Here is a 12,152-nt window from a genome sequence, read left to right on the forward strand (position 1 = left end):
TCCTTTAGGAGATGCTTAAGTCTCAGCTCACCAGAAAAATGTCACAAGAAGCTGTCATTTCTTCTGTGGAATGATGATTTCATGCTAACTCTGGCTAACATTTTCAAAACTGGCTATATTTTTCTCCTCCTCTCAATTCCAGCGCCATCCTCAGCCATCCCTCTCCCCAAAAACTTTTTAAATCCTCAGGCCTGGAAGATGCACACTGTTGTAAAGGAAGTGCTATGTATATACACATGCAAACAGAACAAGAGCTGGTGCATTATCACAAAAACTAGGAAAGCATGGTATCCGTTGATGTCAATTTGAATTATTTTGAGAATATAAAATAATATCTCACCCCCCGTGCTTCCGCCTCAACTGAAAGTAAATTTCATTTTAACAATATTTTCCAAAACAAAGATTATTTCTCAATCTTATCAAAGCCCCACTTACTTCAAACAACATTTTATTTAATGGAACAAAATTCCTACATAGCAAAGTCATTTGCATAATACACTGACACTTATTCTCATAGGATTTGGCCCATATAAAATGCTTTCAATTATTAAATTTTCATACAGATAATTTGCTGGATATGCCTTAAGAACGGGAGACAGGAACAAAAGTTAATCATCCCCACTGATTACCTCTAAATGAACAATTTTCCCTAAAGAAGTGATGAATAAGTAATATTCATTAAAATCTATTTCTATGAGGCAATTTGGACTGAAACCCAAATCAATTTATTGAGAATTTTTAGTGAAAAAAAATGTGGGAGGCTAGAGAACACAATTTCCCATTTTGCCACCACAATGAATAGAATAGCAGAAACTAAACAACATACTCCTATCACGTTTGCGTTTATTCCAGGGCAGAACTTCCAAATGACTGTCTAGAAATTCCACCTACTCAAGTCAATACTTCAAATTTCCTTTCTCTCAATGAGTTTAGGATGCTTCCAAAAAATATACTGTGTTTTCCCCAATTGCTTTTAAAGTTGCATGACAAGTACAAACATCAGCTGAAGCCAGAATTTAGGTTTTCCTGAGTCTCATCCAAAGCTTTCCATGGCGGCATATTAAAAATGAATTTCTAGACTGCACAGGCCATCGAAGTTTAGGCTTGGGTTTGAAACACACTACTCTCCCTCCGGTTTCTTTCAACTAGTCCAAAATGAACTGTTCTATTCACAGATGGGAATGGATTTAGCAAAGAGAGTCCAAGTTCCACTCTGACAACACTATCTATTTCACTAAGTTCGATGTTAATCAGTAAGACCTACAAGCTATTGACATTTTCTCATAAGCTTCCTGGATAATCATTTCAGTAACATGAACTCCCGGGTCACTAAATCATCTGCTAGAGGACTATACACTACAACCAGAGCTGGAGAAGCAGAACTGCAGCCGCACAGAGCAGGAATCTGGATGTTTGGTCCCAAGTGTCCCCTGAGGATAATTACAATCTGTTCTGACCTGGTGGCAAAAATGACTACTCTTGAAGCCTACATAGTACCATCATGCCTCAAATGAATAAATAAACGAAAAGCAAAATTCCCTTTTCAGTCAACCAGGCACTTCAAAGCCAGCCTTGACATCTGTGGGTAACCATATGTATCACCTCAGACTTAGAGCTCTATATGCCTCTCCACAGCTGCAAAGGCTCTAATTTCAATTCCTCTGGCAAAACTGGCAAGTAAATGATGCACAGCTTCAAACTCAGTTCTTATAACTGACTTACAAAACACAACCAATAGCTTCAGGCGTAAACATAGCCTTACACATGCACTGCTTATTTCTTCTTCAAGAAGGTCCTCAGGCCTATCCTAATTTACCCAATATCCAGAGACAAAGGAAGAGGTTATTTTAAGGGCCAGAGTCCAAAAGAGAGGCCTGCTTCAGGCACCAGGGCAGCACACAGTGTTCTCAGGTTACGTAACCAGACTATAAAGAGAACAACCAAAGCTTTGAGAGCTGAAGCTACTGAGAGCATTTGAAGATACTCTTTACTCCATAATCTGCGAGAGAGAACAACAGTTCTTCCAGAAGTATCAACTGCCTGTTGTGGGGATGAAAGCTGTGGGCTCTGTTCTGAGTAGATTTTGTTCATATAAGATCAATCTACATTAGAGGAGACAGTCCCTTTGGATGAGCCAAAAACTTTCTGCAGGGAAGTCTGAAACTCTCATGCAGTTTTTACCTTTGCCACCAAGACACACTGGGTGATAGTTTAGAGATTTTAGAAAAAAGGAAGGGCAAACCTCTACAGAGGTTCCAGCCTAGCAGAATGCTGCTGCCAAAATGAGAACTCACATGAGGCAGACGCAGACGCAGAGTGTGTCACTCCAGTCTTGAAGGAGTTACACTGGCTCTCCTGTTAAAAAACAAAACAAAGCAACAAAACAAAACAAAAACAAAAACTGGTTTTAAAACTGTTGTGTTGGGCTGGAACAGAGAGATACCATTTGGAAACTGGTATTAATAGGAGTTACTACCTCCTATTTAGAAGCCTCTGACCATCACTAAAATTCATCTAATTAGCCATAACAAGAGAATTGAAGATAAGCTTAAGTATTATACATTATTTAACTTTTCTTATACCCTAAGCCTAGAATACAAGCCTGATCCTGAAATGTTAAGTCAAAAGACAAATAGAAAAATAAATTTCTTTTGTCTTAGTTTATTTTTTCTGCTACATTTCAGGTTTATATGCCAAAACTGAATACAACTGGTAAACAGAGTTTAAAATTGAACTACAGTAGGTGAAACAGACCAATAAAGAATACAAGAGTAAACCAGAGCAGTCTCATCTCACTTTAAAGTGCTCATTTAAACAAAGTCTGCTTGTACCTAACAACCCACTTTTCTACCCTTCCAGCACCTAAATTTGTAATCTTGATACAGGTAAGAACCAACTTCCCCTATTCAAAATCTAACTTGATGTCCAAATATGGAACAGAAGGGACATTTTTTTTGATTCTGTGAATGGATATTTGCCCTTGGTAAATGGAGTCATATTATTCTATTTTTTAAAAGTTAAAGAAACTACCTAGTCTAGTAAAATAACTGACTTGAAGATACGTAAATCCTTTCAAGATATTGATAAATTTAGGATATGAATTATGTTTAAGTTATAGGGTGTTATTTTCCCTAGAGACATTTAGGTTTTTGAAAACATATGGTTAGATTCCTCCAACTTCTGTATTTTTTGTGAAAGGGAGATGGTACTAATTGGAACAGCAAAATGACCAAATGCAATGTTGAGAATTTCTAAAACTATTACAACTAGGAGAAACAAATACTACCAATCATACTATGAAAAGCAAATATCCAACACAACCACTCAAGAACAGTTATTTGCTTTTACGCTGCTATAAATGTGATCAACATTAACATTCTTTATTTAGGCTACATGATCTTGGTTCTCTGAGCTAACTAGGAAAGGTAATAATTCACATTTTCATTAAGGAAACTTTAAATTAAATCTATCCATTCTCATATAAACAAATACCAGAGAGCCTTTTCTATTTTTCACAACTATTTGAAAGCCCCAACACGCTATCATAGACAGTCAAAACTTTTCTAACCTATGAGATCGTAAGTGATCTAAAAAAAATGAAAAATTCTAAAAACTACCTCAATTTTAAAGTACCTAAAATCCAAAAGCTAGGAAAACCAACTCCAACATGGCTAAATATGTAAGTAAGTGAACAAGTAGAGTCTGAAAGACTGTCAATCTCAATTCATTGCCAATGCAAAATTAAATGGTAATTAAAAGATTTGTTTAAAAAGTTATTAAGAAATTAACAGGGTATTTATTTTAAAATAAAATGAAAAAAATTACCTAACTCAAATTTTCCCCTCTGAGAACCTATATGCTTAGTAGGAATGTGTATTTAGACTAAATTTTTCATTTTAAACCAGGAAAACTGGCATTTTTTGAAATAATGACTTTAAACACCCTCTTTAACCAAAGAAGATGCTTGTTAATTTTTTTAAAAAAGAGAGAAATAGCTACTATATAATTTTTCCCTCAAGTAAGAATAGATCATCACACTCAAATGCCTGTACTTGAAGTTAGAAGAATGTAACAGACATCTGTATGCTTACTGTATACAGGTATTAGATGCTGAGAACAGAAAACAATTTATAATCTTAGGCCTGAAGGAGATCACAGTGTAGCACAATTAGATTTTTATAATAAATTTTAGAAGATCTACAACACAATGTGACTGAGGAGGTACAGAAGGACAGACACGGGGCCAATCAGCCCAGTCCAGGAAGTCTTCTTTAAAAAAATATGTGTGATTTACTCAGGCTTACGTGGATAATTCATTTTTATAACTAGTATCTCAAGGTACTACAAAATTTACCAAACTTTCTGAGCTTCACATAACATGTTTCAAACACCTCTGTCAGGGTCAGGCAAGTGAATTAATGTGCAAAATGGTCTAAGTGCTGGTGTAGATCTTGGCATAAAGGGTGAAGGAGCTGTCAGCTATAGCTGACTTCCCTGTGGGAATGAAAGTTAAATGCTGCCATTTAGGTGATAACACTCAGCCTAGATTTTTACTTGGAATCTGCCAATTTTTAGCTACGGACTCAATTTAGAAAACCAACAAACTCTGAGCCAAACTATGGTCTGTGGTTTCAGTTGTGCCCATGGGCCACTAGTGTGCAACCTCCAGTGTACACTTTAGATCAGATACTTTCACATAAGTTCTCTCATCTAACTGAAATGTTTCGACTTCCTCTTCAAAGAGTCGTCTTTTTTTTTTTTTTTTTTTGTCTGCACCACACAGCTTGTTGGATCTTACTTTCCTGATGAGGGACTAAACTTGTGAATCGGCCCTTGGCAGTGAAAGCTCAGAGTCCTAATCACTGGACCACCAGAGAATTCCCCTCTTCAAAGAGTCTTAAAGAAATAGAACTTAGGTACTTAATGAATTGGAAGTCCAGGTGGAAATAAATTCATTCTTCAACAACCACAGAATATCCTAGATAATGTTATTCTATTTATCTCAGGAAAAAACTGAGTCAAAGTCACTCAGGGAGTGAAAGTCTGAGTGAAACTTGCTCAGTGGTGTCTGACTCTTTGCAATCCCATGGACTATACAGTCCACGGAATTCTCCAGGCCAGAATACTGGAGTGGGTAGCCATTCCCTTCTCCAGGGGATCTTTCCAACCCAGGGATCGAACCCAGGTCTCCTGCACTGCAGGTGGATTCTTTACCGTATAAGTCACAGGAAAAATTGAGGGGTGGATTAAAAAAAGCTTAGGAAATAAAGGAACCTTTACTGTAGTCACTTGATTTGGTCCCCCACCACAATGCTGAACAATTATGTCGTTAACAAATGTAATTATCTGAATCTAATACCTTCACAAACGACTGTGAAATCAAAGAAGTATTCCCAGTGATTGAAAGAAACGGTCATCTCATGGTCTGCCTAGGTAACCAACTTTCAGAGTTCCCTGACCCAGCAGGTTTTATCTATAAGGTTTAACCTAAATCTTCCCTACACAGCTTAACTCTGTTATCATTTGTCCTATTCTCAGTGGTCATTATCCCCATGATAAAGTAAACATTCAGAGAATGTGTAAGCAGAAAAGAGATAATGAATCAGAGAGAGCTATTGTTAGGAATACTTTAAAAACAAACTTCTCCATGTTGAAAATGGCATGCGATTATTTTTTTAAATTCATTTTAGTAATTTTACTGATGCAGCTAGTATTATATGATGTTTATTCACACAGAAAAATCTGACTTACATTTGAATGTCTTTATGCTTGGCAATGGAAGACAAAGACCATGAACACTGAAAATGAATTATTTCTACACTATGTAATACAGAGATGAAACTGGGTTTTATTAAGCAATCTTTTCAATTCCCTAATGATCTAGGGAATTGGTCCACAGGGTCGTAAAGAGTTGGACATAACTGAGCAAACTGAATTGAGCTGAACTGAATGATCTAGGAACAAACCACATATTACCGCAATTCAGAGGTGAATCTAAATTTTAGTGAAAACTCTGCTGGGATATAGAAATGACAGAAGCGAAATCCATCAAAGCTTGGAAATGACGTGTAGTCACAGATATATATTTATTGATATCTATCTATCTATAAGAGGGCTGCCTAAAAGTAATGTGGGCTTCCCTGGAGGCTCAGTGGTAAAGAATCCAACTCCCAATGCAGGAGGCGCAGGTTTGGTCCCTGGGTCGAGAAGAGAAGGAAATGGCAACCCACTCCAATATTCTTGCCTGGGAAATCCCATGGACAGAGGGGCCTGGTGGGTTACAGTCCACGGGGTTGATAAAGAGTTGGACACGACTTTAAACAATAACAGAAGAAATGTATAAGCTTAACACAGGTTAATATACATATAATATAAATCTATATCTAAAAATCATAGTTTTCAGAGTATATATCTCAATTAATACAAAGAATTTTAACCACAAGAAGAAAATGCACTGGAGTATTAAATAGTATTTCTTTTTTAATTCTTTCCTAACATACAGAGACCACCTCAAAAGTATGCTTAGCTGGAGAAACAGTATTTCATTTCCTGAGGGAGACAGTGTAAGAATTCTTAAGTTTAAGAAAAAAGCATTAAGAGGAGCTCAAATAAAGATTATACTCTCAAAAAGAAATAAAAAGACTAAAAAAGACCTTAAATTTAAAGGCCCTTTTAAATATAGTCACTTTGTTGGTATTTTGCCAGTTTCTTCCATTTGATTTTTAAATTTAACTTTACTAAGGATATTTTTTAATCATACATAAAAGTAGAGAGAAAATTAAATGAACTACTTTAAACCCATCACCCAAGCTTTAACAATTATCACTATTTTGTATTCTTGTTTCATCTATCCTCCCTAATTTATTCTACCCCAATTGAGTTAACTTTTATTAGATGAAAAACTTTTTAAACTTATCTTTAACAGAACATTTAAATAGCACAAATGTACACAAGTATCAAGAGCTTCCTGGGTAACTCAAATGGTAAAGAATCTGCCCACAAAGAAGAAGACCAGGGTTCGATCCCTAGGTCAGGAAGATCCCCTGTAGAAGGGCATGGAAGCCCACTCCAGTATTTTTGCCTGGAGAATTCCATGGACAGAAGAGCCTGGCGGGCTACAGTCCATAAACTCACAAAGAGTCAGACACGACTGAGCGACTAACACACACACACAAGTATCATACATACGCACCTACAGAATTATTCCATTACCTAGGTCAGGTGATCCTTTAATTACAGTTTAAACCTCCTTTCCATTTACAGGCCAATGAAGAACAGTCTTTTTATTAGCAGTAAGTTATAATAAAACCCTTCCAAATTAAGGATTGCTCAGAAATATTTTAACTATACTATGGTTATCAATTTTATAGTCTTGATGAGAAAATAATTCTACCAAAAGCACTGATCTTTTAGTATGATAGGACTGGCTTAGTATTACCATGCATTAATACTCTCAGGAAATCAGAGTTAACATATAGGCTGATATGTTGGGCGGAACAAAATAAAACAGTATAAACGTGTGAGAAAAATTTTAAACTGGGATGCCATCAACAATAGCTCAGTTTAAAAAAAGAATAGCTTAAATCAGTTAAAGAAACAAACTAATAAAGTATTTCTACTAGTTGGATCAATAAATCCTTTATTAAAAAGGATCAATAAATCTATTCCAAAGTAGTTCTCCCTAAAAGACAACTACCCCCAAAGAAAAGAAAAACCAAAAAATCTCTAAAACAAAACAATCCCAAAATGAAAACAATCAAACTGTATTATGCCTTTTCCCCCATTCTCTCCCTAAATAATGCCTTTTAAAGGCAAATGTAGTAAAACTTACTCATCAAAATGAGACTTTTCTCATTCAAAATAACCACTCCATAGCAATATATACTTACTCCAATAATTCATTACTCAAAACATATCTGAAATAGTTTCAAAATTACTTTCAGAGTTGACAGTATTTTGTTCTAGATATATATCTCCCTGGTGATATGTTTTCATCAACAAATGATGAATTTAATTTAAGGTGATGGGGAGGCAGTTATTGAGAGCAACCAGTGATTAAAAGGGAAATTCAAACTGGGTTAAAAAAACAGGTGGGTGCGGAGAGCTTCTCTGGTAGTCTAGTGGTTAAGAATCCACCTTGAAACGCAGGGGACACTGGTTTGATCCCTGGTCTGGGCAGATCCCACAAGCCTCAGAGCAACTAACTTGAGCGTCACAATTACTGAGCCCATGCACTACAACTACTGATGCTTCCATGCCTAGAGCCCATGCTTTCCAACAGGAAAAACCACTGCAATGAAAAGTCCACGGACCACAACTAGAGAACAGCTCCCACTCACAGCAACTAGAGAAAGCCCATGCACAGCAGTAAGACCCAGCACAGCCAAAAAGTATAAAAAATAAATATTAAAAAGCAAAATAGGTGTGACTACTTGAAGCGATGAAGTAGATTTTCTTGTGGGTTTATAAACTGGCTATGGAAACAATCCCAAAAGAATTCCTAAAATTCTAAGAAATAGCCATATTACAGTAATTTTTCTCTAATCAGGTGACTTTATGAAGGATAATACGTATTTGGAAGCATATCTTCTTGTGGACATTCTTTTATAAAAATCAGTCTTTTGACCCATTTTATATGTGTTTAATTTTGCAAGTCACTTCAAATCTCTTCTGGGGGTTTAGATAAAAGTAAATTTTATTGCTTTGTACGTAACAAACCTTCCAGCTATGTAAACCGATTAAACCATAGGCCCTGTCAAGTACAGCTTATTCTAACTGGACCTTTGATACAAATCACTGTACTTGAGTACTAAATTATCACTTCTCATCTTCACAATTCTTTTTTTGGGTTGGGTCCTCATAATATAGTCTAATTAGATTTTTATTTTGCTTGTTTTATGAGAGTGTTTTCCAACTTACTTTTACTAATAAATTTATCAACTAGCATCCTTGTTTTTTTCTTTTATGAAAACGGATCATCTCTATTTGGAGAAAGGTTTCCCTCCCTCCTTTTATCTGTAACCCTAGTTTCTCTATTCACTCAGTTTTATCCCCCTTTTCTACTGTTTCAGAAGAAACAAGGATCAGAAAACCACCTTCAAAAGTTCTTTTGGAAAAAAAAAAGAAATTCTCAGGGGAGAAATGAATGCACTTTACTTATCAAACTACAACCCTAGTTTATAAAAATAAAACTTTTTTTCCAATAAATGCATTCCTTTAAGAGACCCTGTTGTCACACTAAGAACTTCAGATTCATCCAGTTTATACCTATCCACAATTAAGTTCAACTCAGCTGATGTTTCATAATAATTTCATTCAGCACTGTCGAACCTCATCCTTCTTTAACAAGAGGTGCTGAAGCACAGGCAAGTTTACATTGTCATATGTTTCACTTTTTAAAAAAGTTCTCTCCCTGCAAATATGGTCAAATGATTGACAAGAATGTTAAGTCCATTTAGCGAGGAAACAGCAGTCTTCAATGATGTTAAAACTAGATGTCCACATGTGAAAGAATGAAGTTGGACCCTTACCTTATACCACACAAAAAAAATTATCTCAAAATGGATCAAAGATCTAAATGTTAAGAGCTAAAAATATAAAACATTTAGGACGTTTTCATTATATTGTATTTGGCAATGATTTTTGGATGTAAAAGCAGCAAAGTCACAGGCAACAGAAGAAAAAACAGATAGGTTAGTCTTCACCAAAATTAAAAACTTTTCTGCTTCAAAAGACACTATCAAGAGAGTGAAAAAACAACACACAGAATGAGAGACAATATTTGCAAATCATATACCTGAAAAGAGATTAACATCCAGAATATTTAAACAGCTCCTACAACTCAACAACAAAACAAACAACCCATTTAAAAATTGGACAAAGAACTTTAGATATTTCTCCAAATAAGGTATACATATGGCTAATAAGCACATGAAAGATGCTCAACATTACCAGTCATTAGGAAAATGCAAATTAAAACCACAATGAGATACCAACTCACACCCATTAAGAGAGCTATTATCAAAATAAAAACAATAGAAACTTGAAAATAACAGGTTTTGGTTAAGGATGCAGAGAAACTGCAACCTGCTGGCATGGCTGATGGCTGATGGCAACGTAAAATGGTGCTATCACTGTGAAAAACAGTGTGGCAGTTTCCCCAAAAGTTATACATAGAATTACCATGTGATTCAGCAACTCCACCCCAGGGTATAGACCGAGAATAAGTGAAGGCAAGGACTGAAGCAGATACTTGTACACCATTGCTCATAGCAGCATTAGTCACAGATGCCAAAGGTGGAAGCAACCAAAGTATCCACTGACAGACAGTGGATAACAAAATGTGGTATATAAAAATAAGGTAACATTATTCAGCCTCAAAAAGGAATGAAATTCTGAGATATGATAACACATGGATGAAATCTGAAAACATCACGCTAGGAGATATGCTGCTGCTGCTGCCAAGTCGCTTCAGTCGTGCCCGACTCTGTGCGACCCTATAGACGGCAGCCCACCAGGCTCCTCTGTCTCTGGGATTCTCCAGGCAAGAACACTGGAGTGGGTTGCCAATTCCTTCTCCAATGTGCGAAAGTGAAAAGTGAAAGTGAAGTCGCTCAGTCATGTCTGACTCTTAGCGACCCCATGGACTGCAGCCCACCAGGTTCCTCCGTCCATGGAATTTTCCAGGCAAGAATACTGGAGTGGGGTGCCACTGCCTTCTCTGCTAGGAGATATAAGCCAGACATGAAAAGACAAATATTCTACAACTCTACTATTTATATTAAATATCTAGAATAGGTAAGTTCACAGATACAGAAAGTAAATTAGAGGTTACAGGGGTTGAAGGGAGGAGGGAATGAAAAATTATTGCTTGATGGGTACAGGGCTTCCCTGATAGCTCAGTTCATAAAGAATCCACCTACAATGCAGGAGACCCTGGTCCAATTCCTGGGTTGGGAAGATGCACTGGAGAAGAGATAAGCTACCCACTCCAGTATTCTTGGGCTTCCCTGGTAGCTCAGCTGGTAAAAAGAATCCACCTGCAATGTGGGAGACCTGTATTCAATCCCTAGGTTGGGAAGATCCCCTGCAGAAGGGAAAGGCTATCCACTCCAGTATTCTGGCCTGGAGAATTCCATGGACTGTATATGGGGTCGCAAAGAGTCGGACACAACTGAGAGACTTTCACAATGGGTACATAATTTCTGTTTGGGATGACGAAAAAGTTCTGGAAATGGACAGTAGTGAAGGTCGCACAACACTATGGATGTATTTAATACCACTCAATTACACGATTAGAAATGAAAAAACGGCTGTTATGAATATTTTACCACAATTTAAACAAAGGGAGGGAAAATGTGCTCTACCTTGTTTGAGATGTCTTCAGGGACAGTCCACCAGTATTATATAATACTTCTTACTTTAGAATTATTTTCCTCACCCCTTTAAATGCTTCTAACGCCAATAAGCTTGGTAAGAATACACAATTGCTGACAGAGACATGATCTGAGTGCCCTGGACTTCAGTCCAAGCAAATACACCATGCAAATAACGTTCACTGAAATGTCAAGTGAGCTGAGTCAACTCCAGTGATAATAAAACAAGATCAGAGAGCATTGACTATGCCTGAGAGGATAGGATAAGAAACCAAAAGTCATGAGATGCTTCTGCAAGTAGCAGGATAATCTTCTGATTTACTGAGACCAAGAACTAGTTTATTTCTTCCCTGATGCTCCCAGTAGCTTCTTATTCTATCTTCCTTCCCCACTTTAGGCTTGTTAATGCAAAGTGATTAGGAATACGGGATTATTAAATTTCACCCCCAGTAGTTCATGATATGGTGTAGATAGGAGAGGAGGTCAGAAAAATCAAGAGTCTAAAACATATGTTCAATTTCTCCCAAGACTTTTTAATTGAAAAAAAAAAAAAAGCACAAGTTTAGAATTCTAACAATAAAATATTTATATAGTACTCTGAAGCTTTATTCTCTTAAGATTGCTTCTATTAATAAAAACTAAAGAAAAACTGGATAAAACTACAGAACTCACCCTTATCTTTGATGGATTCATTCCAAGAGCCCAACGGGATGCCTGAAACTGCTGCTGCTGCTAAGTCACTTCAGTCGTGTCCTACTCTGTGCGACCCCATAGAAG

General features: G+C 36.6%; 1 protein-coding gene across 14 annotated transcripts in view; it reads right to left on the bottom strand.

Moving 5' to 3' along the window:
• The window catches only part of NT5C2 (5'-nucleotidase, cytosolic II), a 95,256-nt gene that overhangs the window by 18,874 nt on the left and 64,230 nt on the right, over positions 1-12,152 (bottom strand). For 5 of the 14 annotated variants that reach the window (XM_069566985.1, XM_069566983.1, XM_069566987.1 and 2 more), the window contains one exon: positions 2,295-2,355. The exons of 6 other annotated variants lie outside the window; for them this stretch is intronic. Coding sequence is in view for 3 of the 8 variants with exons in the window: in XM_069566980.1 (XP_069423081.1) it covers positions 2,295-2,355; positions 9,797-9,814 (79 nt within the window). In the remaining 5 variants the exon portion in view is untranslated. Of the gene's footprint in view, positions 1-2,294; positions 2,356-9,796; positions 9,835-12,152 lie in introns of all 14 variants that reach the window. 3 more of the 14 variants (XM_069566980.1, XM_069566981.1, XM_069566977.1) reach the window with 1 other exon arrangement.

This window comes from Ovis canadensis, chromosome 22 (genome assembly GCF_042477335.2).
Source record: "Ovis canadensis isolate MfBH-ARS-UI-01 breed Bighorn chromosome 22, ARS-UI_OviCan_v2, whole genome shotgun sequence".
In the NCBI taxonomy this organism is placed as follows: Eukaryota; Metazoa; Chordata; class Mammalia; order Artiodactyla; family Bovidae; genus Ovis; species Ovis canadensis.